This window comes from Trichosurus vulpecula, chromosome 4 (genome assembly GCF_011100635.1).
Source record: "Trichosurus vulpecula isolate mTriVul1 chromosome 4, mTriVul1.pri, whole genome shotgun sequence".
Classification (NCBI taxonomy): Eukaryota; Metazoa; Chordata; class Mammalia; order Diprotodontia; family Phalangeridae; genus Trichosurus; species Trichosurus vulpecula.
Window position 1 is genome coordinate 190,345,995 of NC_050576.1, and position 26,396 is coordinate 190,372,390.

The 26,396-nt window shown below is 49.8% G+C and overlaps 1 protein-coding gene across 1 annotated transcript; it reads right to left on the reverse strand.

Moving 5' to 3' along the window:
• Positions 1-833: 833 nt before the first annotated feature.
• Positions 834-26,164, reverse strand: PPP1R9B (protein phosphatase 1 regulatory subunit 9B). Its single transcript, XM_036755112.1, has 10 exons — positions 24,731-26,164; positions 19,194-19,326; positions 16,825-16,945; positions 13,068-13,172; positions 7,538-7,673; positions 6,213-6,365; positions 6,039-6,092; positions 4,725-4,954; positions 3,200-3,296; positions 834-2,339 (listed from the first exon to the last, which is right to left on the reverse strand). Exons 1-10 carry the CDS (start codon positions 26,129-26,131, stop codon positions 2,286-2,288), a joined length of 2,484 nt encoding a protein of 827 aa, XP_036611007.1. The 5' UTR covers positions 26,132-26,164; the 3' UTR covers positions 834-2,285.
• Positions 26,165-26,396: the final 232 nt, after the last annotated feature.

Below are 26,396 nucleotides of genomic sequence, written 5' to 3' on the forward strand. Positions count from 1 at the left end.
CAGAGGGCATGGTCCATACAAAACCGGGGACAATACATACATATATATATTATATACAGAGACATGGCCCCTCAGCAGGGGAGAGGGGCAGGCAAGAGAAACCTGGAGATGCTCCCTGGCCAGCTCTCCCACTGCAGCCCCACCCCATCCTAAGCCTCTAGCTCCCTTCCCTCCCCTGCATCCACTTTGCCCCAGAGGTCCCTCCATCTGCCAGGGATGAAGTAGGGGCAGGGCACAGGAGTGGGACACTGAGACATCCAGCTCTTTAGGGGGGAAGGCAAAGGAGAGGGGAACAGAGTAGGAGCAAGGGGTCAAGAATACTGATCATAGGCCTATTTACAATGGGAAGCAGAAATTATAGGTGTCTCTAAAAATAAAAAAAAATGGGGAACTGCTGGGTGAGGAGGAGATAGTGATGGGGTAACCTCTAACCCTGCCCCTTTCCTCCCACCCCCACCCACCCACCCATCCCTGCCTGGGACTGCAGGGGTTGTGGAAAAAAAGATAGAAAATGAAAAACCAAAACAAAACAAAAAAACTAAGTGGGAGATAGAGTCTGAAGGTGGTGGAGGTGGGGAGGAAATGTTGGGGTCTCTCCTCCCTTGGTCCAAGTCCCAATCTTGGGGGAAAGGGTATGTCTGTGGAGACTGGGGAGGGGAAATGTAGGAAGAGGAGGTCTTATTTAGAAAATTGGTCTGTGGGCAGCCTACCATCCATCTCCAAGGAGAAGAAGGGACCAGGGGACCAGGGAGAGAGAGACAGAGAGAGACAGAGAGAGATAGAGAGAGAGAGACAGAGAGAGAGAGAGACAGAGAGAGAGACAGAGAGACAGAGAGAGAGAGAGACAGAGAGACAGAGACAGAGAGAGAGACAGAGAGAGAGATATGGGCTGAGATGTAGAAACTGAGAAGGTGGCATTGAACCAAAAAAGTGGGAGCCAGGAAGGCTTAAGCCACTGAGAGGTTGAGTTTTTACCCTCAACAGGCACTGGGAGGAAGAGGGGTGCCCTGAAGAGAGACTATTCAAAGGAGCCCTGACCCAGGACTAGGAGTTGAAGAGTTAACATTCAGAGTCTAAACAGCCAGAAAGAGTGAGTTTTCCACCTGCCCCCTTTCTCCACCTGTCTCCACCAGAGGCCCAGGAACTAAAAGGGACAAAAGAATTCTATCACTATTTGGCACCTGCAGGGTGAGGATGGTGAGGAAGGGGCACAAAACTCATCGAGGAGGGAGTGGGATCAGGGAGAAGACTGACCTAATGGAGTCTGCCCCAGGGAAGCCAGGAGTAGGAGGTTGGCGACCCAAGTGTCCTGGGCTCTCCCTCGGCTCCCTCTCGATTCCCCTCCGTGGATACCAGGAAAGGGAAATAAACCAACCAGAAGTCAATGCAGGGCTTGACCGAGCTTCCAAGCATCCCTTGTTCTATCCACCCTGCCCTAGGCCCTTGGACCAGAATCCAGGGAAGGCAGGGTTGGGGGAGAGGCATTGGGTCACAGGAGAGGGAAGCTCCCCCCTCACCCCAGAAGCAGGAGGAGCAGGATGAAACTGAGACAGCAAATTGATCCCCGAGGTGAAGTGGAGTGGGGAAAGAGAGGATGAGTCAGGAATGAAGTCTACAGCCAAGAGGTCCTGGGGGCCCTGGTGGGGACACAGGGCAGCCCCTTCAGTTTTTGAGATCTTTGGGGCAGGGGCAGTGGAAAGGGGAAAGAGCTGGCCAAGAAGTGCAGTGGCCGCTCCCCAAAGTCTCCAGCTACTTCCCTTCCCATTCCAGTTTGGAGGCAGTGGCTTGGAGTTGGACAGTTTGGGTGGTGGGCGGTGGGTCCATTTGTCCATTCAGAAACCACCCCGCCGACGTGCCCAGAGACAGCAAGAGGGATCACCCCATAGCACCCCTCAAAGTCATCAGGAGTCTCCCTCCACCCTGGGCAGCACCCTCAGTCTTGGGGAGGTGGTGGCAAAACTGTCTTTCAGGATGGACACAGGCCAAGGGAGGGAAGTCACCCTCCCCAGCCACTTCTGCTTAGGCTCTGACTTGACAAATGAAAGATTAACCCAGTTGAGCCCTAAGTCCAGAGGCCTTCCCAGCTGTTCCTCTGGTCCCTGAAGCAAGGAGGGATACGGGGTTGGGATGGGAAGGAGAGAATTGGGGCACCTGTCCCCAGGTGGGGAGTGGAAAAGAAAGGGTAAAGATTGGGGTGGGGGGAGGGAGGGAGGAGAGGATGGGGAGAAGAGGAAGGGAAAATCCAGGGGTGGGTGGTTAGATATTGACTGGGGATTGGGTATGTGTTAAGTGGAATTGGAATTCCTCATTGTCTGTAGGTTCCCCTCTAGTTCCGAAATCTGAAAGAAAAAAAATACAAGTAATCAGGCCAGGCTAGGGAAAATGAGCAAAGTGGAAGAGCTGGTTGGCAGTAGACCTGACCACTTCTCCCCAAAGCTACACACTTCCTAAAGGAGAAAAGGTAGGGTGTCCTCATCCCCATGGGCCACAGCTGCAGCAGGTACATGTGAGTATCTGAGACCACTGGGGTGGGGGTGGGGGTGGGGGTGGAGGTGGAGGAGTTAATCTCTGGGTCTTTCCTCTTGGTCTCTGTCTCTCTTCCTTTTGGACTCTCTCTCAGATACTCTGATTCTCTTCCCGATGCTCCATCCTTGTCTCTCCATGTCTCTGTCTCCTTGATCTGTCTGTCTCTCTCTGTCTCTCTGTCCCTCTGCCTCTGTCTCTCCCTCCCCTCCCCACCTCGTGTCTCTGCCTTTTTATAGGGGAAGGGTGGGGGAACACATGAAACATGCAGCATTTGCCTCTTGGATTCCCTCCATAGCAGATTGGCTGGCATGACAACCTATGAAAAGCCTGGGCATGGACTGGGACAATACCTAAGCTTGGCTCCACCAGTGTGAAGACAACTGGGTGGGCGGGGAAGAACTTCCCTCACTTCCATTTCCGCCCCCAGTCTCCTAGAAAACTCCCTTCAGGAATCAAATCCGGGTATTCTAGCTTTCCAGGATTGACCTCCCAAGAAGCTAACCCCAGTGATCCCCTCTCCACACTGTGGTGTCACTCAATCCCAAGTCTCTGAGGGTGCCACCTCATCACTCTGTGCCAGCTAGTTAGCTCAATATGAGCCTTGCAATGTCTCTGATGATTGGATGGAGGCAGGGTAATGGGAGAGGAGGAGAAACAGATTGGGCTACCCTACCTTGTCCCGGAGTTTGTCTATCTCCTCCTTCCGAGCAAGCTCCGATTCTTCCAGCACCCGACGCTGTGCAGTTTCCTTCTTCAGGAACTCGATCTCCCTTTGGGAAAAGAAGAGATGAGGGTAGATCAGGACTGGGCACTGGACTCAAGCATTGGCAGAGATTCTTATGCCAAAGGAAGAAATGAGATCTAGGAGTTCAAGTTCTCATATCTCTCCAAAGAGGGACCCAGGCATCTCCGATGCCCTAAGTCCCATACTTCCCCATAATGGGGGGTTCTATGAAGAACCCTGGTGTCCCTGTGTCCAGGATTGCCCCACAAAGAGGTTTCTCCCAGGTACCCCTAGAGATCAATTCCTCCTCAGGATGTGTGTATTGGGTAGGGGGGAAGTATAAAAAGTAGTGAGAAGCAGGGGACCAAGTTCCTAGGATTCAAGATGAAGAAAAACTCCAGAATCTCAGTTTCTACCTCTATTCTCTTCTTTTTTTGGAGGCAATTGGGGTTAATGACTCACCCAAAGTCACACAGCTAATAAGTATCTGAGGGTGGATTTAATCTCAGGTCCTCCAGACTCCAGGGCCTGTGCTATTCACCACCTAGCTGCCTTTTTCTACCTCTTGTCTAAGAGATGAGAGTCAATAAGGGTTTGATTCTCTTTGGAGGCTGATCTTTGGGGAACACCCTCATCTCCCTGGGACTCTTTTCCCATAATATTAGGTTCCATTCTCTTTCTCAGCTCTAAGAGCCTTTGCCCTGCAGACCTCTTCTGCTCATCACCCTCATCTCCCTGGGACTCTTTTCCCATAATATTAGGTTCCATTCTCTTTCTCAGCTCTAAGAGCCTTTGCCCTGCAGACCTCTTCTGCTCTGGATACTTACCACCTGAGGACTTGTGCATCCTGGTTTTTCTGATCAGCCCCTGCCCCCTACACACACACCCTGGGCACCTATCTGCCTGGTCCTATCCTATGGAGATCCACACCTTCCTTAGACTTCTGTTAGGAGTTGCTAAAAAGACGTAAGACGTTTCCTGTCTTCGGGACCCCCAATTCGAGGTGTTCGGGTCCTTTGGATCTCTGACCTCTCAAATGCCTTTCACTAGTACCTCACCTCGAATGTGTACCAACTTCCATTTAGTGCCCCCTCCCCATCCATACTCCTTAGCCCACCTCCCTCTGGTCAGCCTAGATCATCAATGGAGAACTAGAAGAAATCTCAAAGGCCATTTAGTCTAACTCCCTCATTTTAAAAAGGAGGAAACTAAAGTTCATGGAGGTTAGGTGACTTAACCAAGATAACAAGGTGGTAAGCCTAAGAGATGGTATTCAAACCCAGGTTCTGTAACTCCAAAGCTTGTGCTCGTTCAAATCTGCCATGTTGTCTCCCCTTGGCTCAGATCCACCATTCCCCAGATTTCCCCTTTGCACCGTGATCTTCTCAGAGTTCCTCCAGAAGCACACTGGCATCCCTCCCTGTGGCCCCTGAGCCTCCTCCCTCTCCCCCAGGACCCTTGCCCCGGTCCATACTTCTGCTGGTAGTCCTTAATGAGCCGCTTGGCTTTGCTGTACTTTCTCTCCAGGGCCTGGTACTGGGCCTGGGTCTCCCTGAGGTGCTCATCCACAGCCTGGCACAGGCTCTGTGCCTCCCCCCAGTAGCCCTCCAGCTTCTCCATTCGCTCCTTGTTTTCCTCCACGCTCTGCTCCAGCTGTGCCTTCTCAGCTCGCCATTGGCCCTTCTCCTGCTCCAAACCCTGAAGCTGAGAAGGCACCAGAGAAGAAGGATCAGAGGCAGAGAAAGGAAGTACCCCTGCCCTCGACTATGAAAACCCTATGGGCCACATGTCTATGGACGTGTCAAACCCAAAGACTTTTTCTGTAAGACCATAATCATAAGATGATAGCTTCAGAACTGAAAAGGATTGTAGAGGCCATGTCTAATCTTATAGATGGGGAAACTGAGGCTGAGAGAGGCAAGATGGTGGTAAATGGCAGAATAAGTCTATGACATCCTGGTCTGCTTTTTCTACTGCACACCCCCAAGCCCCTGCCTTCTCTGCCAATTGCTCTTCCTCTTCGCATCCTATAATTGTGAGCTTCCCCAGGAGCTCAGTTCTTGGTGCCCTGCTATACTGTCTCCACATTCTCTCCTTTGGAGAAATGATGTTATCTCCCAGCTTCAACTATCACTTCTATTTGGATGACTCCCAAATCTCTATTTCTACACCAGACTGAGCTCTTGAGCTCCAGATACACACTTCCAGCTACCTCCTGAGCACCTCTCCACTCACCACTTAAATATCGTGGAGGAGGTACATTGGGACATGCTGCAGTCATTACTGAAGGAATTCATTACTCATGAAAAGCTAAACCTTCTCCCTCTAGCCTACCCAAATCCTGTGCCTTTCAAGGTACAGGTAAGTTCCTTCTCCTCTAGAAAGCCTTCTCTGACTGCTCCAGGCCAGGAGTGAGAGTGGGGGAGGTGGGGAGGGAGAGAGAGAGAGGGAGGGAGGGACAGACAGGGAGGAAGGGAGAAGGAGAGAGGGAGAGGGAGAGAGGGAGAGAGGGAGAGAGAGAGGGAGAGAATGTGTGTGTGTGTGTGTGTGTGTGTGTGTGTGTGTGTGTGTTAAGGGAGCCTTACAGTCTCTGAAAGCGTCAATCACTGGAGCTATCCATTCACAATTATTTACTAAGAACCTACTATGTGTCAGGCATTGTATTAGGGATACAAATACACAGAAGGAAGCAGCCTCTACACCCAAGGAACTTACAGTGATAAAGCCCCAACCAACTCCCACCAAACAGACCCAAACAAGTCCAGGGTACCCCAGGACAGGCCCTTACCTTTCTTTTCAGCTGCTGGATCTCAGCCTCAGTGACAGCATGCTTGATCTGGAGCTGTCAGGAAGAGAGGAGAAAATGGTTCAGCCCAAAGTCCGCTCAGGACGACACCCCAGCGGTTGGGCACCCCCATCCCCCTTCCCTCTGCAACCCCTGGGAGCCCACCCCCACCCCCACCTCCTTAAACTTGTGCACCAGCTTCTCGGGCTCCATCTCTACTGGAGACAAGGCGTCCTCATTCTCCGCCAGCTCAAACACCTCTATGGCCATTTCACTGCCCGGGAATGTAGGGCTCATCTCCTCATCTTCATCTGTGGCGTACTCGCCTGTCTGAAGGGAGGGAAATAAGGCTGTCACGAAAACCATATCCTAGACCCTTCCTCACTCCTCCCTCTCTTCCTCACCTGGACTCCACCTACCCACCCACCCATCCCCAGACTTTAGGGCTATAGCTCTGTCCATTTAGAAGCTCTGTCTCTGCCTTGGGCGTATTCCCAAAGCTCCCTATCAGGCTAGAATCTGCCCTCAGGTACAGTGTCCAATTCACTTTCTTTACAAAAAACATTTCAATGGTTAATAGGGACTATATATCTGGAATAGTCCTTAGGGGTAAAGGGAGACAGGACAGACAAAAGGTACACAGCAAGTAATAAGTATATGAAACTCTAACCCAAAGAGAGATAGGCAGGAAATATAAGTGGATTCAAAAAAGGATTGGACAAATCGATGACCAACAGAGCCATAAATGGCTTTTAAGAGATGCTGAGCCATACTTAACCTTGAGGAGGAACGGTGGGAAAGAAATCAGGACTTCTCATGGTATGGAAAGGAAAGAGACTGTAGAAACCATCCAATCCAATCCCTTCCCCCAAAAGATAGGAAACTGAGGCCCAAAGAGCAGAAGAGATTTGCCCAAAGTCATAGCAGCCTTTGAGCTAATAATGACCGATGGAGAATGGATGGCCATGGCCCAGGCTGACTCCACTCTGGATGTAAGTCACTCTGTAAGTCATGGCCATGCAGCCCTTTCTGTCCTCTTCCTCCTTTGAGCTACTGATTAACAAATATTGTGAATTAGCATAATAATTAGCTAATATCTAAATGCTTTGAAAACCTTAAAGTGCAACTAGTTATTATTATTATAACAACTGTAATAACAACATTTTGCATACACTATAGTATATTGTTTTTTGAGGCTATAAATCTTCTATTTCATATACATGTAATATATGTATATACACACACACACATACATACTATACCATAATCCCCCAGTGGTCAGGGAGGATGTCTAATATATTTTTGTATTCAACATACATTTCTTAAGCATCTGTTATATCCCTCTCAGAGGATACGTAATGCTAGGAGCATAATCATTGAGTGTGGGGAAGGTGCAGAGGTGAGGGTGTGATACCCCAAATGACCACCAGATGGCACCCACACTGTCTGGTGAGGCCAAAGGACGGGCAATTCATTGGGGTTTCACCAGGTATCTAGACTACCTCTTCATCCTCTTCGGCATACTGGGCGTATCTCTGCTCCATCATTTCTCGCTGCCACCGCTCCTGCTCCAGGGTCTGCTGGATCAGTTGGGCCACCTCGCTCTGCTCTCCTGGACGTTCCCGCCCAATCAGAAACCTGCAAGGTTTGGAGGGAGGGAAGAAGGAGAGAAATGTCATTGTTTCGGTGGTGGGCTGGTAAATGTGCACAACACGCTTTTAAGTTTAGCTTGCATTAACATTTCCTCTATCACTTTCTTAAGCCTAGGTAATCAACAGAAATAAATCAAGACCTTATTTGTAGAGTTTGCTGATTTCTAAAATATAAATGCTCACACTGAATATTTAATGATTTCTGAGGGGCAAATGATCACACTGAAATTTAACAACCAGCTCTCTGGAGCTAGTAAGAGCTGGCTCCAACATACCCCTGAACAGACCCCTCTAGAACTTTCTTTTTTTTTTTTTGGAGGGGGGAAGGCAGGGTAGTTGGGGTTAAGTGACTCACCCAAGGTCACACAGCTAGTAAGTGTGTCAAGTGCCTGAGGCCAGATTTGAACTCAGGTCCTCCTGACTTCAGGGCCAGTGCTCTACTCACTGCACCACCTAGCTACCCCCACTCTGGAACTTTCTGTGTTAAGAGCTGGGTTTTTGAAGGAGTGGGGCCTGGTGGGGAAAGAGGGTGGAGGGAGCAGATATGAGAGATATCCTAGGCATAAACTGGGCCACAGCAGTTGATATCGTTCTGCAGATACCATTTGTCCCCTATGTGTTTCCTTCTTCACAGTCTTTGTCTATTCTTTTGTTGTTGTTCAGTCATTTCAATCATTTCCAGCTCTTCATACCTGAGTTAGGGTTTTCTTGGCAAAGATACTGGAGTGGTTTGCCATTTTCTTCTCCAGCTCATTTTACAGATGAGGAAACTGAGGTAAATAGAGTTAAGTGACTTGCCCATAGCCACACATCCAGTAAGTGTCTGAGGCTGGATTTGAACTCAGAAAGATGAGTCTTCCTGACTCCAGGCCTGGTGTTCTATCCACTGTACCACTACCTGCCCTAGCATTTGTATAATGCGTAGTATATGTCCTGGAGAAGTCCCTTAACCCTGTTTGCTTCAGTTTCTTCACCTGTAAAATGAGCTGGAGAAGGAACCAAACCACTCCAGTATCTTTGCCAAGAAAACCCCAAATATGGTCATGAAGAGTTGACACCATTGAAAACTACTGAATAACAACAAAAATATGCCAGGCATTGGGCTAAGTGCTTTTTACAAATATTTCATTTGATCCTCCCAGCAACCTTGGAAGGTACAGCTGAGGAAACTGAGGCAAACAGAGGTTAAGTGACTTGTCCAGGGTCATACTGCTAGTGTCTAAGACTGGATGTTAGCTCAGGTTTCCTGAGTCCAGCTGATTGCTCTATCCACCGTGCCCTGCCCCCATCTGCCTCTCAAGGCCACTCCCTCAAAGGGGAGCCCTACTAAGTTTTTTTCCTAGATAGATAACCTGACCTTATAAGCTTGTCTCAGAGGAAGAAAAGGAGATGCTAGAGGGGATGGAAGTGGGATCTTTACATACCATGTGCAAATGGTCAAAGAGCAGCATTGCTTCCCCTCAGTCCTTCTCCATGAACTCACTCAAGAATGAAGGACAAAGGACAACAGACTCTTCCTCTTAGAGATACTCCACTCCCTCAGTTTTCCTAACTCCCTATTACTGGAAGAATTGTACCGCCTCCTTGTCTTTATCTGGGACCAGGAGTGTGCTGGTAAAATGTTTAACAAGCAGCTTTCTCCTCCTCTCCTCCCTCCAAATTTATGCATGACACATTTTTAAGTTTATTTTTCAGCATTAACATTTTTCTCCATCACTTTCTTGAGTCTAGACAATCAAGAAAACAGTAAATGATGCCTTGATTTATAGCTTTTGCTGATTTCCAAGGTGTAAATGCTCACACCGAAAATTCTAAAATTGGCTCTCTTGGACTTTAGTGCTGGTTCCAGCACACCCCTGTCTGGCAACATTCTATGCTATGTCTTCTTCTCTTTTCTTCAATTAATCAATAAATCAGCATCTATTAAGTGCCTACTATGTCCCAGGCACGGTGTGAAGTTCTGGCTCCACAAAAAGAGTCAAAACACAGTCTCTGTCCTCAAGGAGTTTAGAATATAATAGGGGAGACAACAAGCTAACATACAGGGGGAGGGACTTACAGGCAAGGCGCGAAGTTCTGGCATGACAAAAAGAGGCAAAACACAGTCTCTGTCCTCAAGGAGTTTAGAATCTAATAGGGGAGACAACAAACTAACATACAGAGGGAAGGACTTACAGGGGTGGGGAATATGTGGCTTTGAGACCACATGTGGCCCTCTAGGTCCCCAAGCGTGGCCCTATGACTGAATCCAAAGTCAAAGGGCTACACTTGAGGACCTCTAGAGGGCCACATGTGGCTTCAACACCGAAGGTTCCTCACCCCTGGGAGGGGTTGGGAAAAGCTCCCTATGGAAGATGGGCTTTTAGTCAGAGCTTAAAGAAAGCCAGGGAAGCAAATGGTGGAGATGAGAAGGAAGAATGTTCCAGACACATGGACCAAAGAAAATGCCAGGAGCTGGGAGATGGAGTGTGTGTATGAGGAGCCTGAGGGACTGGGAGGAGGGCATTGTCCTTTAGAGTAATAGCAAAGGTAGGAGAAGGGGGAGTTTAGGCAGAAAGAAAATGATTCATTTTGGACTCAGCCACCTCATTCACTCAGAGCTGTAGCTCCATGCAGGTGGGCCCCCAAACTATAGCTGCAGTACCGATCCACCAAGTGCCATCTCCTGCGTGGGACCTTTCCTATTACTTTGTATTTACTTCATATTTACTTTGTACTAATATATGTTTGCCCAGCCTCCTCGTCCCCAGAAGGTCAGCTCCTTGAAGGCAGAGACTGTTTCTATGTGCCTGGTATGTAGAAGGTGCTAATATATAGTTATGTCTTCCTCATTGTGACTTTCTCCATTATGGTTTTGATATATCTAGGGTCGGCCTAAGACATTAAATGGGAATTGGGGGGGTAGTTTTGTAGAAGCCACAGATGATGCACATAGGCTAGCAGATGATACAGATAAAGTTTAGAAACTCAGAAATGCATAAAATGTGTGTATAGTAGTTTTACTTAAGACTGACCTACATATGACCAAATACTTAACCCAAATTTTACAATAAGGTACTCTAAACACCCCATTGAAGAAAAAGCAAAACATCAAATGTCTTATCTGGCATGAAGGGAGGGCTAAAAAATTTTGCTCAAGTTTTCCGGATCACAAGGGTGCTGCACCCCTAACCCTTGAGATGTGGAAGGGATCATTGTACATTTCTTGAGTGATCTCTGCCAGGCTTCAACTCCAAATTTCCAACTGCTTACTAGACATCTCAATCAACCTGTTCAATACAGAAATAGTCATCTTTTTCCTGATTTCTCTCTTTCTGGCAACAACACCACTTTCCATTCAGTCAGCCAGACTGGAAGCCTTGCTGTTATCTTTGACTTTCCTCTTTCCTTGGCCTCATCATCATCCCTCAACAGCCAATCCATCGTCAAGCCCTGTTGATACAACTTATGGAACTTATATCGTGTATGTCCATCTACCATCTTGTCCCACAGTCACCACCCGAGGAAAGACTCCCTCACCTCCCTGGATTCCTGACTCACCTTCCTGAAGAGCTCCCTGCCTCCTTCCTCCTACCTCCTACTTCCCAATGATGCCTGGTTAGTCTTACCTGTGCACACAGCTGATTGAGTTACTCCCCTGCTCAGAATCCTTTAATACCCCCACTCCCCCTCCCAGGTATCTCTCAGTCCACCTATAGACACTGTCTTTTGCCTTTCTTCATATCCCCAACACTTAGCACAGTATCTGGAATGTAGCAGACACTTAAGTGTTTATTGACGACATCAAATTCAGACTCTTTAGCCTGGCATTTCCGGCCTTCCACAAACTATTCTCACTCTTTTAATATCTATTGTTGTGGGTTCCATTGCCTCTTGTATATTATAAACAACATAAAGGCAGGAAACATGTCTTAGTGAGCTTTAAAAAGAAACAAACAATTTTCCTAGCATCTAACAGAGATGTTTCTGATGTATTAGGTGCCTTAATAAATGCTTGTTGAATGAATGGATGAAAATATTGGTAGGAATGGAAACAAATCCTTTGGGTGTGGACACAAGGTGTTAGAAGGGAAGAGAGGGTCACGCTAACAGGACTAAGGGATATGAGAAGAGTGTTTTGGGTATCCTCCTGCCCACTGATCTTCAGGAAGGGGAGGGGAGATGAAGAAGGGAGATTAGGATGAAAAGGAAATGGTAGAAGGCCTAGGCCCCCCGAATCATGCCTCCTCCATACACCACACACCACATACACACACATACACACACACACACACACACACACACACACACACACACACTTCCTGTTTCTCTATTGCTCATGTCCTGACCACCACCCCTTCCCAGGAGAGCAGTTTCCTTCTCCCCAGGGTCAGGATGGGGAGAAGTAATGGTAGCAGTGGAGATGAAGGTAAGAAATGGACAAAGGCAAGAAAGGAGATGGGAGGAAAGAAATTGGAGATGGGTTGGGGGGTGTGGTTTGCTATGGGCCAGTCTGTAATCCCTGCCACCCAGTTCTGATTCATTCCTCCTTCATTTCTAATCAATGTCCCACTGAGCTGGTAGGGGGGTTCAAGGAATGATGTAATCTAAGACTACTTGGAGGAAGAGGTATACAGTGAGGGCTTGAGAATCAGAAGAAGATTGGAGACAGCATTTAGGAAGATTTGAGACAAATGAGGGAAAAGCTGGTTAGAAAAAAAAGGCAGAAGAGATCTGGGAGGGGATTATAAAGGTTCCCTAAAGAGCAAGGGTTCTCAGCCTCTTTTACATCATGGACCCTTTCTCAGAATAATATTTTTAAATGCATAAAAGAAAAATTACAAAGGAAACCAATTAGATTGAAATACAAGTTTTTAAAAACAAGTTTGTGGAGCCCAGGGTAAGAATACCTGATTTAGAGCATTTGCCCCCCAATAATTTTGAAGCTCTCTCCTTCCCACCTTAGTCACCAGGGCTGGACGAGGAGGCTATGGACAGTAGAGTTGGGGAAGATTGTGTAGTGCAGTGAATAGAGTGCTGGGCCTGCAGTCAGTAAGATCTGGGCTCAGATCCAGCCTTATACTGTATGACCCTGGGCAAGTACTTAACCCTGTTTGCCTCAGTTTCCTTATCTGTAAAATGACCTGGAGAAGGAAATGACAAACCACTCCAGTGTCTCTGCCAGGACAGCCCCAAATGTGACCAGGAAGAGTCAGACATGACTGAAAAAAAGGACCCAACAATGGTCCATTCTATGGCTTAATCCCTGAGGCAAAAGCCTAATCTCATGTGGCTGGCTGGGGCCAACTCTGCTGTAGGCGGGCATAGTTTGGTTGGCTGATTGCTAAGAAGCTTGGGGTTCCAACACCCCCCCCTTCTCCCAATACCCAGAGTTTCTCACCGCACTCGGCCCTTGGTGTTCCTAAGCACAGAAGCTGCAAAGCTCTGAGTCACGCCCACCAAGCTGGTCCCGTCCACTTCCACCAGGAGGTCATTCACTTGGATCCTAGGAAAAGAAGAAGGTAGAGAACTGGAGAGGGCATCAGGCTCCAGGTCCCCTGCTCAGGAGGACTGGGCCCATCACCACCTGAGCCAGATTCCATCAGCCCAGTGACAGCTTCACCCCTCCCCTCCAGGGGAGGAGGAGGACCTAAGAAAAGACACCAGGAGCTGTTCACAAGCTCCCTCTCCATCAGCAACTCCCCCTCTGTCAGGCCCTCTGAGCATTTGCAGAATCATGCAGGAGCCTCTAGCCTTAGGTGCTGGTTCAGTCTTAGGTATCCTCTCTGTCTCTGTCTCTCTCTGTCTGACTCTCAGTGTCTCTCTCTCTCTCTCTTTCGCTCTTTCTCTTTTTCTCTTTCTCAGTCTCTCTCTCTCTCTGTCGTCTCTCTCTCTCCCTCCTTTTCTCTCTCCCTCCTTCTCTCTGTCTGTCTCTCTTCTCTCTGTCTCTCTGTCTCTCTCTCTCTCTCTCTCTCTCTCTCTCTCTCTCACACACACACACACACACACACACACACACACACTCTTCCAAGGCAGACAAACATACAGATAAACAAAGACATGTTTTCCTAGCCAGACATATGCACTCATATATAGACATGCTTTCTGAGACAAAGATACACAGGTATCCAACGAAGTATGATTTCCTAGACGCAAACATACATATACACAAACTGCGGCACATTCACATGGACACCGAGTCATATAGAAACGCTGGTGATGACAATACAGACATGGGCATAAATGGGCAGAGCCACTGCATGCCTCCTCTTTCAAGTAGTCCTTTTAAATTCTACCATTCCCAGCACCTTCTTACCAACTCAGTGGGACCCGAGGTGAGGGAGGAATGAATTAGAACTGAAGGAGAAGGGAAACCTGGAGTGAGGGAGACCTGTGATAACCTGCCTTAGACACTTACTGCATGACACTGGGCAGGTCACTTAATCTGCCTGCCTCAGTTTCCCATCTGTCAAATAGGATAATAATAGCACCCACTTCCTAGGGCTGCTGTGAGGATCAAATGAGATAATATCTGTAAACTCTTTGGCAAACCTTAAAGGAACTTACAAATACTGGCTTTTTTGCTCAAATCCTGCCTCGCCCCTTAACATACATACACCATAAAGAAAGCACACAAGTTTGTCTATATCCGTGTATACAAGGAGAGGTGCATCCCAAATGTTGTAGTGGAAGGAGTATAGGATTTAGTGCTCCTGAGGACCTGAGTTTGAATCCTACCTCTGGGACCCATGTGACACAGGGCAAGTCATTTCATCTGTCAAATAATTGACTGACAGACTCATCTCTCCGGCTTTGGCTTCCTAATCTGTAAATTGAAGGTGGTGGAATAGGTGGCCCAGAGGGCCAATTCTGTCTCTAAAAGAATGGTATGGCATACACGTATACACATAGAACATGCAAACACACGAAAATACATATCTGTACCTCTCCTTACCAAAAAATAGGTCTATATTCATAAAACAAGCATGCAACACCCTTGTACATACATATGACGATTCCCAACCAGCACTTGGCACAGTGCCTGGATCATAGTAGGCACTTCATAACTGCTTGTTTCCTTCCTATGGCTCCAGTTGTTTCTTTCTCCCCTGTTGTCCCCACAAGAGGGTGACAGAGACTGTGAGTGACCCAGACTTAATGCACTGAAGGGGAAGGGGGAGTAGAGAGAGGAGTGGAAAGTGGGAAGAGGCCTCCCCCACATCCTCCATCTTCCCTGGAACTCCAGTGATGTTCCCACAGGACCCCATACGGGAAACAGAGGAAACCAGTCCATTGTAAACAGGTTCCTCCCACCCATGCGCGTGCGTACAAACGCCCAGAGAAGTGCCTGGGCAGACACAGAGAACCAAAGAACCAGAAATTGGCATCTCTACACACACCCACTCAACCAGCCACAGCTAGGCCTGTCCTGAAAGTGCTTGGAAAAGTCTCTAAAGCTGAATGGAAAGGTAAGGGATGAGTATGGCTGTGGCCATTATTATCTCTGCTCTGGGGATTCAGACTAGGAAAAGAAATTCATATCTTGACAAAGCTCAGAAGCTGCCCCAAACCAACCTGGACTCAGAAACACAATTCTTGTAATAGTCTATTCACACATACAAAATGCCACAACACACCTCTGTGAGTGCCTACACCATCTGTGTACACCCTTAGTGTCACGGGGAATTTGGGAAGCATGCTGTCACCCACTACAGCAAGTATAGATTGTTGCTCTTGGTGGTGGTGGTGGTCTATCTTTCTCAAAGAGAACCAATGACATCAGGTGAGGTCTTGACTCTCAAGTGAATTAGATTTAAGTGAGGTGGGGCTGTGCAAAGCCATCAGCCTCACTGTCCCCTCCAGAGTCATGGTAGTCCAATGGCAAGACATAGGTCAAGACAGACTGGCGATGGCCCCAGATGCAGTGGGAGACCCTGGCCTTTTCAAGCTAAGGTCTTTCCCAGGACTCAGTTTGTCTGAGACAATGCCCATTCGGTAATTAAAGGTTAGGTTAGAATTGAGGCAAAAGATGGCCTAGTTTGCCTTCACAGAAGAATCAGGCTGGGAGGGGAAGACCCTCAGAATTTCTGGCCAGAACAGAAACAATTGCTATTTACACTCACTCACAGCAAGTATAGACTGCACCCCCAATGGCAATTCACTTAACACATTCCAGCACCCAGGTGCATAGCTACTCAGCTCCTCTGAAAGGCTGCTACATAATTATGAAGACACATTTCAGATGGCACGAAAATACCAGACAAGATGCCTGCCTTCACACACTTACACACCACAAACCCATGCAACCCACTCCATTCAACAATTCATGGGCATTGATTGCTCATGGAAACCACATCCCCCAAATCCAGTCTGTAGCCTCTTGCACACATCCCCCTAAAACTCTGCCACCCATGGCTGCCACAATTCATCGACCTCCATCATCCGTGGCGCTAAGGCTCCCTTCCTGGCCTGCTTCTCTTCCCGCCACTATCCTAATCTTCCTAATAGCCCGGCTAGCTCTGCTAGTAAGGCAGAAACCTCTTCACATCAAGGCTCTGGGTTTGAGCCTCTTGTTAAGCCCTCTCTCTGTAAAACATCATGGTACAGGGGCAGCTAGGTGATGCCGTGGATAGAGCACTGGCCTTGGAGTCAGGAGGAGCTGGGTTCAAATTTGACCTCAGACACTTGACACTTTCTAGTTGTGTGACCCTGGGCAAGTCACTTAACCCTGATTGCCTCACCCTTCCCTGCCCCCCCCCCAAAAACCCCCAACATCATGGTATAGTAGGAGTATTAACTCTAAAGTTAAAAGATTTGAGTTCAAATTCATCTTTGACTCTTACCTACCTGCACAACCCTTCCTTCCCTTGACCTCCAATCCCTCATCTATAAAATGAGGAGTTGGATCAAATGACCTCCCACGCCTCTTCCAACTGGACATCTATGATCTTATTAACCCCCACTGAGACAATACAACTGAGGATTCCCGGGGGAAATCCATGACCTAGAGAATAACCCAGAACCTTCTACCCCCAAACCAGGTTTTAATCCTGCCTACAAAGGAAACCGGGAGAAGTACCACATCAGCTCTCAGTCCCTACTCTGGAGGAAGACAGGGGTGGTGCTGGGGATGGGTGGGATGGGAAGGGGATAGTTACCTGCCATCACGATGCGCAGCGCCCCCCTCTGTCACAGTCTTGACAAAGATGCCCAGCTTCTCCAGGCCCATGTCAGCCCCAGCACCCATGCCGATGATACTAATGCCCAGGCCTTCTGAGTCTGCAAAGGGGCAGATGGGAAGGGAGAGGTCAGTGCCATTCCGTAGGCTCTGGATTGGGTAGTAGGGAGGAGGATCAGAACTTGCCATGTGTACACTTGGGAGGGGGATATACACTCAAGGTGCTCTGGGAAGGGACTCGAAATATGTCCAACAAACAATGGGTAGGCTAAGGGAGAAGGTCAGCAGACAGATAGAAATTTGGTGGGATGGCCCTGGGTTGGGAGCAAAGTATAAGGGAGGCTGGGGCGTAGGCCAGGTGGGTAGTGGGAACATAGGAAGAAGTAGCTGGTCAAGGGAGAGCTCTAATTTAACCGTCCCTTCCCTAAGTGCTGATCAACCTTCCTCCCATTCCCTGGGGCTAAACCTTACCCCTGGGATCACCCATTCTCATCTTAATCCTTATGCTGCCCCAGCCTTCCTAGAGTGGGATGCTTTTATCCTAGTGAAACCCCTTCATTGCCAAGGAATGCCACTCACCCTCCTGATCGCTTCCTGTCCTCCCTAACCTTCTGTACATAGGCTGTCTCCTTTGATCTCACAGAAGCCTGGGATGTAGATGCTATTATTATACGCATTTTACAAATGAGGAAACTGAGATAAGAGGGGAAGTGACTTGCCCAGGGTCACATAGCTAGGAAGTGTCTAAGGCAGGATTTGATCTCAGGTCTTCCTGACATGAAGTCCAGCGGGCCACGAGGGCTTTATGGAAAGCTATAGCAAGTGGAGGGGCAGTTAGGTGTGGTTAGCTGTACTGAGGCTCCAAAAAAAAGACTGGTGTACCATTCTGAGGGAGGGTTGGTGACCATATTTTGGCTATAGAGGGGACTAGGTGATGGCACATGCCATGATGGTGACAGCTTTGGATCTGATGAGGCTGATGATTTTGGGTGGGTGATATTCCGATGGAGGCAAGGGTTGATGACAGTGTTCATCTGTGAATGATTGTGATAGAGATTGGTGTCAGTCCCATAGCTACATGATGGTGAATCGGCTGTTATTCAATCTAACAATCTAACAAATATTTATTTAGTACCTGCTGTGAGCAGGGCATTGTGTTAAACCAGAAGATACAAAGACAAATTAAACCTTCCAGGCCTTTTAGGAGTTTTGATTCTATTGGAATGTAGATAGGGGGATGATAAGGTCCAGGTCAATGTGTGTTATTGTGCTAGCAGATGGTTATGGTGTGTGGTTGTGACAGGGGTCAAGAAACAAGCAAAGCCATGTGTGAGGAAGCTGAGGTTGTGCTTAGAGTAGATTGGCCACCCATGAGGTGGGATTGAGGGACCTGAGAAGGCTTCCATCTGGAGCCTTGCATAGAGAGAGGCCTCTCTGGGCCAAACCCTGAAATGCTCCAGCTATTCTATCAGGTTAAAATGTAAATACCCTCGGGAGGGGGCATAGGGTAGGACTTAAGAAGGGCAAGCTTCCATTAGTCATTAACACTTTGATATGTATACCCCGCTCCCTTCCTTTTTCCTGTCGTTCCTTCCTTCTTCTCTGCTTACCCTCCCTCCCTCTTTCCTTCCTTCTTTCTTTTTTCTTCCCTCAATCTTTTTCTCCTTTCCTTCCCTCCCTGTTTTCTTTTCCTTTCTTTCTCCTTCCTTCTTTCCTTCCTCCCCTTTCTCCCTCTTCTCCCTCTTTCCTTCTTTTCTTTCTTTTTTCTTTCTTTCTTTCTTCCTCCCTCCCTTCCTCCCTTCCTCCCTTCCTTCCTTCCTTCCTTCCTTCCTTCCTTCCTTCCTTCTTTTCTTCCTCCTTCCCTGCCTCCCTTCCCTCCCTTCATTCCTTCCCTTTTACCCGGGCTCTGCAATGAGCAAGTACTGTGTTGAGCGGAGAACTGAAAAATTGTTTTATCTCATCCTTTCTAAGTGAGTGTTCCCAAAGAGTAGGTTTTGATAGGGAGGAGGGGAGAGGGGGAAGAGCAAGAAGGGGAATGAGTCTAGGAGACAACAGAAAAGCAGACCTCAGACAAAGCGCTACAATGTGGGAGGGAGGGAGAAGGGATGCACCACCGAACCACAAAAGGTGAGAGGGACGCTGCTTCTTGTGACCTTGTTCTATGTTGGCCCTGAGTCACAGAACATATAGGGTAAGACTGTGGTGGTGGGAACGCAGGAATGAGAGAGGAGGATCATGGGTGACTGAGTGTGGGGGCCAGTGAGCAAGTAGATCAGTAAACTAAAGCTGGGGAAGAGAAAGACTCTGAGCCTGGGGAGGAGAAGAGCACCCCCCAAGCTCCCACCTCACCCTTGTCCAGTTCCACAGGGAATAGCTCCAGCCTCTCCACCCGCTTCTCCAGCTCATATTCAGCTGAAGCTGCCATGGGATCCACATCCTCATTGCGACGGTCATAGTCTTCATTGGAGTATGTGCTGAACACCTGGGCATAGGAAAGAGGAAAGTTGGAGGGGGACAGGGAAGGAGGAATGGGGCTGGAGGAGGAGAAAAGCTTGGCCCAGGGTAACCCAGGGTGGCAACCAAGGCCAAGGCAGCAAGTTGCTCACTCCTCCTCCTCTCTTGGTACACTTTCCTCAGGCCCACAACGTCCCCTACCTGTGCGGACTTGGGCAAATCACTTGGCCTCTCCGGACCTCATTTCTCACTCTGTCAAGTGATGAAGGTTAACTACATGGTCTCTCGCTCTAAAAGCAATGAAATGATAAGCCAGAGATCGAAAACCAGCCAGACCCAGAAAGCTAGTAACAGAGAGCAACCCAGAGACAGAGATGAGAGAGATGAGGGAGAGAAAATCATACAGGATGAAAAATGAAAGAGAAATAAAAGGCCAAGGAAAAAAGGAGGGGAGGAGAAAAAGGATGGGAAAACACAAGAGGAAAATAGAGATGAGTATGGAGGGAGCCAGATGGGGAGAAAGAGGAGGGGATTGGGTGTGAGACAGGGATGGGGGGAGGGGAGGGAGAGAAGAGCAAGAAAGAAATGGATAAAGAAAAGGAGAAACAACAGGACAGAAGCCAGAGAGGACACAGAAGAATCCTGTGTCTGCCTGTAACCTGATTTCTGGGGGATGGGGAGAAGACATTGGGGGGAGGGGAGGCAAGGGGGAAAAATTACAGGCCTTCCTCTCTCCCCCCTTCTCCTTTAGAGAGAAGGGCTTTTCTTCATGTGATCATAGTGGCCCACGATTTCTCTCGTTGCACCCTCCAGTGCCCACATATCAGGTCACTGAATTAAGACTGTCCTCATTTAAGACTGAAAAAAACAAAAACAACCCCCTCCAAAAAAAGACACCCCTAACAGAGCCCACATTTTCTTTTGGCACCTCCCACAGGGATCTCTTCCACTAGGAGAGAAAAAGGACATTCAATATCTTCCCCACTCCTTACCCCATCTCCCTACTTCCCTATAATCAGATATCACTTCACCAGCAGTGCCCATGGGCATGCCTAGGGAGTGAAGCCTGAACTTCTTTAGTCTCACTAGGGCACCATAAAATGTTCCGGTCTGCCCAATGGGTCATGCCACCTGAGGCTCTGTAAAGAATGCCTGCTTGAAGGCACCAGGGCCAATGCCACTGTCCTGACTTAAGAGAAGCTTTGAGGAATCCAAGGAGCTCTAAACAGGGCCAGCCTCTCCAAAGGGTGTCCTCTCTGCTCCCAGACGATATAACAGATACAGAACAGGGACAGCGTCCTTAAGGGTTCTCAGCACTGCAAATGCCAGCCCCATGCAGGGCCCATTCTGTGAAAAGGTGCCTGTCTTTGGGCCTGAGGTGTGGTGTATGTGTGGGTGTCCACAGTGGCAGATTATGAGGATCATTTTGGGCATGGTGGCATTTTCATGCTTCAATGCTTCTAACGACAGGTTGGCACCATTCAGTGCCAGGCAGGGGCGAGGGGTGGGGGGACTGAGGCCATCTGACAGCCTGGGCTAGTGGGAGGGGAGCACTAGCTTCTCTTACTTCCCCCCATGCCCCACAGAAAGCATCCCAACTTCACTCTAATGCCAGGACCAGGGCAATCTCATTTTTCTGCTCAATGGAATGAGGGCAGTATAGATACCCCTGAGTCCTCTGTTCTGCTTGGGCCCCAGTCTTCCATCCAAACTGTGAGTTGGGGGATGGGGACAAAGAGTCACAGAATGTTAGAGCTGGCAGGGACCTTTAGAACAAAATTTTCGGGCCAGCCCATCTAGTACAACCTTCTCATTTTACAGAAGAGAAACTGAGGTCTGAAGAGGGTACAGAACTTGGGTAGCTAATGTCAAAGCTGGAACCAGAACCCAGGTGATTTTGGCAGATTAAACTCCAGGGGCCAGCTATGGGTGGTGACCTGTGCATATCTTTTCATTCTTATTCTCTCACTTCCCAATACTCCCCTACAGGAACCATCACCAACTGGGTCTACTCACTGTCCCCTTCCCCTGCCCCCAAGTAATAATAATAACTCACATTTATATAGTACCATCAAGGCTTTAAAAGCGTTTTTTATCCCAAATGGTCCTCACAACAGCCCTGTGAAGTAGGATTTATTATTGACCCATTTTACAGACGAGAGAATGAAAGTTCAGGGTGATTTTCTCAGGGTCACACAAGCTAGTGAGAGTTAGAAGCAGGATTTGAACTCAGGTGTTACTGATAGCAGGTCCAACTGGTAAGTTATTCGTTAGACCCCAGTCTCTCAAATTCAGCTCCATGCCTTTGCTCACACCCAAACCACCCAGGCCAGGCCCTTTCTTCTCCTCTCTTTCCTATCAAAATCCTAACCAAACTTTGAAGGCTCAGCTCCAAATTTGCTATCTCCCTGAAGCCTTCTCAGCTCACCTAAGCCCACAGGGATCTCTCCTTCCTCTGAATCCTACACCACTCATTGTCTGCACCTCACACTCTGGCAGGCACTTATCATACAGATGCCTTGTCAAGTTAGCTATCTTCCCATGGGGTGTGTATGTCTTATCTCCCCAATGAGATGAGCTGGAGTCTTATGTTTCTCTCTAGGCCCCAGAGGGGTCTGGTACAACTACACAGTCATCCAAGCCAGGTAAATGCTTGTTGACTGAACCCACCCTCCACCCTTCTTCAGAGGCATCAGTTTATGGGTCTTATAGCTTTGGGATCCCAGTTGTCAAAGGGTTATCAATGTCCCTGGAGAATGGGCTGAGGGACAGATCCCCAACATCACAATTTCAGGTGGAAGAGCAGGAAATCCCCCCAAAGGTCATAAGTCATAGAACATAAGTCATTTACAGCTCACACTTATACAAGTCTTTAACCTAAGGCCTCAATTATAGAGTTGGGTTTTCTAAAGGTCAAGGTTAAAAGTCTGTTAACCTCTCAGAGTCACAGGTTGCAAGGGGCTCTTGTCAAACATTTTCTGGGTGCCAGAATATCCTGGACCTAGAGAAACAAGGTCAAACAATTCCTGATAGCCTCACCTGTCCCAAGGGGTCTTCTCAATGGGTCAGAGGAATCCACATTTCTTACTTCTCCTCTCCCTTCTCCCTACCAAGCTTTTATCTCCTCCCTACACCCTGAGAAAAAGGACAGCATGCTATGAATGGAAGAGAAGTCAAAAGGTCTGGGTTTTAGGCTCGTCTCTGCCATTAATTGTGTGTGTGACCTTGGGCAAGTCATTTTCCTTCAAATGATTCTGTTTCCTCCTCTGTGAAAGGAAGGAATTGACTAGAGTGATCTGTTTCTAAGGTCCCTTCCCAGTTCTGACATTCATTCAATGACTCTATGGCTTCATCTGATTGGGGGAGATTTGGCTGGTGAAATGGCAGCAGAGCCTGGACCCTCTGCTCCCACTACCCAGGGGTATAACACAGGTCCTGATTGTAAGTGAGGGGTGCAACCACCCACCTTTAACCCTGCCCATTTGCATCTGGCTGGAAGGGGAGAGCTCAGGGACTAGGGAAGGGAAATTTTGCCTCTCCCAATCCCTAGGGAAGGAAGGGCTGGTCATTGGCCATGAGGTTGTTATGGAAATGATAAACAAACAGATGGGGGGGGGGAATGGAATGCTAGCCCCTCATGCCAGTCTAGGACCAGGAGGGATAGAGAAGAGAAGACCAGGCCCCAGAGTTACCCAAGCCAAAGAATTCTGGAGTCTTAGTTCTAGGGTTAGATCTGGGTGAGGGAGTTCAAAGCCATGGAGGAAAGGAAGCTACGGAAATGCTGGGGTTCCAATCATCTGTGCTGAATCCTCTGTCTACACACACACACACACACACACACACACACACACACAACAACCTTAATATACTTTATTCTCATCTAAAGAATCAAAACCATTTATTAGGCATGGTAGTGAGCGTGTGTGTGTGGGGGGGGGGCGGGTTACTAGGGCTTAGAAAGGGGAATCTTAATGGAGAAGCAGTTCAAGGCTTCCAGACTCCCTCCCCCCACCTCCTTTTCACTCTTACTGAAGGAGTGTGGAAAGAGCCTGCTAGTCTCAATTTTATCCTCGGTAAAATAAAAGGGTAGGACTAAGCAATCTTTAAGATCCCTTTTTCTAGCTCTAACATTCTATTCAGTTATGGGGGCCAGGGGTCATTATGATCTCACAAATGGAATCTACCACTAGGGTAGGTTCTTTGGAGCCTTGGTGCATCTGGCCCTTTAAATGATTATAAAGAAGGAGGGGGCATGAATCAGACTCTTTCCCTTTCTAGATTGTCTCCATTCCCCCAGCCCTTTTTTCTTGATATCCCCAGGGGGTCTCACTCATAGGAAGTCAAGAAGGCCTCCCTTCCAGCCCCTCCAGCACCCTTCCTGAGCCAGATCTCAAACTCCTCACCCTGGAGATCTCAATCCATCTTTATTAACACCACCATGGAAAACCCTGGTCCTTCAGGAGTTCCCGTGAGGTGGGGGTGGGGATGGGTGGGAGGGAAGTCCCCAGAGGTAGAAAGTCCCTAGACCCTATCACCTGCCTACCACCCTAGGAGTCATGTGATCCTACTCCTGAGCTCTCCCTTTGCTACTTCCCCCTTTCACTTCTGCAAAGTTGAAATGGGGGAAATGCTGACTTAGACAGGACTGGGGAAAGCGCTGCTTCCTTCTGCTCCCCTCCCCTTTGGGGGAGGGGGAGGAGGGCAACGATCTCTCAGGTTTGTTCCATCCGCCTTTTTTGGTGTGCCCTCTCCATTAAGTTTGGAGTCTTCTCTAAAGGAGCTCTCAGGCTGCTACCCTCTTCTCCCCATCCCCATCCCCCAACTATGCCACTGTCTGCCCCCAGGCTCCCTGAATGAAGGGATTTCTGGGAATGGGAAAAATAATCTGGCATTATCAAGGGCAGGGCATAGACTGCCTGCCCCAGGCAGCTGTGTGGGTGAGCAGGAAAGGGAGAGTCACCTCCTCTTCCTCCCTCCCCACCTTCTCCCTCTGACACATAGTTGGAGGTGGGGGGGGGGGAAGGGAAGAGTAGGCCAGCACGCCAAAGGGGACCTGAAGGATGGCTAACTGTAGATACCCTCCCTGACAGCCACCCCCGCTGGAGGGGGAAGCAGGAGATGTAGGGCATGGGGAGGGGACTGCTGCAATGCTAGCCTAGTGCCTGCCCTTACTCCGACACAGGGCACAGCTTCTTGAGGGAGACTCTGATGAGCTTCATTTTATCCCATATAAATAGTTCTAACTAAGCAATACCCCCTCCCAAATATAATCACTTCTGGGTCAGGGCTGCAGGGAATAGCTAGGAGGGGGCAGGGTTCCCACCAATGAGGGAGCTGACTCAACGTGCCAACCTCAGCTGGCAGGGCGGAGGCGGGCAGAGCGCACATGGCAGGGGGTTGGGGGGGAGTGGGTGCCAAGGGACCTCACTTACTTGGATGGGTGCAGTACTGAAATGGATCTTCCGGCTGGGGACCGGCTCCTCCTCCTCCGAGAGCCCTGGGATCTCTACACACCCCGATTCTGGCTCGTAGGGGGGCTCTCCATCTTCCTCCTCCTCGTCGTCCTCTTCCTCCTCCTCCTCCAGTCCACTACCGCCAGAGTCCTCCCCAAGCCCACTATAGGCGCTCACGTCCACTAAGTCCGCTTCGGAGAAGTCCTCCCTCTTGGACTCATCCCCTTCCTCGGGGGCCACGTCAGGCACCCGGCTTCCCCCCGAGACCCCTACTCCCCTCTCTCCGTCCCCTTCATCCTCCGGGGCAGCTTGAGCTCTCTGCTCCTCTGGGGGTCCGGCGGGGACCGCTGCAGCCACGGCCCCGTTCTCTAGGGCCGCGTGAACGGTCACCTCAGCCTCGATCACCTCTCCAGCTGCTGCCTCGGCCTCCGATTCCCCACTTTCCTCCACCTCCACCGGCTTAATCTTGCGCACCTCCCGGGGTTTGGGGGGCGGGCGGACTGGTGCCGAGCGATGAAGTGGCTGCTGGGGCTGCCCCTGAGGCTGCGGCTGCCCTCCAGGGCCCCGCTCCTTCTCAGTGGGCCCATCACCCGATGGGGCGGGAGGCGTAGGCAGGAAAGCCCGAGACCTCTTGCTGACCAGCTTGGAGTTGAGCGGCGGAGCCCCGGGTCCCCGGTGGAGGCCAGACCTTAAGTCCGCCTTCTCGAAGACAGCGCTCAGCTGGCTGACGGTCGGGGACACGGCGTCGGTGTCCAGCTTGTCCAGAGCCTCGGTGCTGCCGTTGAAGCGCACCACCACGTCCAGCTTCCGGTCCTGCAGGCTGGCCCGCTCCTGTCTCAGGAGCCGCCGGGTGGCGGCTTCCTTGTCGCCGCCCGGCCCGGCCGCCGCCCCGGCGGGGCTGCGCTCGAACAACTTCCTTGTCTCCTGCAGCCTGGACAGCGGCTGGGGCGGCAGCGCTGGCTGGGGCGGCTGCGCCGGCTTGGAGTCGAAGCGGCTCACCCGCTCCGACACGCTGGTGCCCAGCTTCAGCAGCGCGCTGTGGTCCACGTTCTCGTTGAGGCTGCTGGCCCGGGGCAGGGAGAGGCGCACCGAGCGCTCAGGCACCCGGGGAGGGGTCTCCGGCGGCCCGGCTCCCCCAGCACCGCTGCTCCCCTCTCCCCAGCCGCCGGGAGGCCCAGCAGTCCCCATCTGGAGGAACATGCTCTTGATCCGGTGGACGTTGGAGCCATATTTCTTGTGATGGGGAACCTTCGGGGCCTCGTCTGCCCCTGGGGTGTCGGACGGGGCTTTCAGGGCCTGGATACCAGCCTCATAGGCGCTGCGGTGAGGGGAAGCGCTCCGAAGGGGGCCCCCGGGGCCGCGCGGCTCCGTCTTCATCATGATGGGGGGAGCCGGGTTCGCATCCCCCCTTTCTCTGCCCCTCCTCCGAACAAGGGACCGGCTACCGTCCGGATCCCCTCCCCCCCCAAAACCCTCCAAGGGGCTCGCTCGAATCTGACCCCCCCAGAACAAGCGGCAGACCACAGTCGAAGCCCCCCTCCCTCCCCACCCCTCCCCCCGAACAAGCGGCGGGCGGAATCCGGTTCACATTGTAGGCGGCGGTGTCAGCGAGAGACAGGCAAGCAGGCAGTCAGTCCATCCCCCA

What these genes read in the sequence shown, in the direction of transcription:
- PPP1R9B (XM_036755112.1), bottom strand. Translation starts at nt 26,131, where the DNA reads ATGATGAAGACGGAGCCGCGCGGCCCCGGGGGCCCCCTTCGGAGCGCT. An exon ending in CCCTGTGGAACTGGACAAGG is followed by an intron (nt 16,946 to 19,193) that starts GTGAGGTGGGAG and finishes GCCCCTTTGCAG; the next exon opens with ACTCAGAAGGCCTGGGCATT. An exon ending in TAGACAAACTCCGGGACAAG is followed by an intron (nt 2,340 to 3,199) that starts GTAGGGTAGCCC and finishes TTTTTCTTTCAG; the next exon opens with ATTTCGGAACTAGAGGGGAA.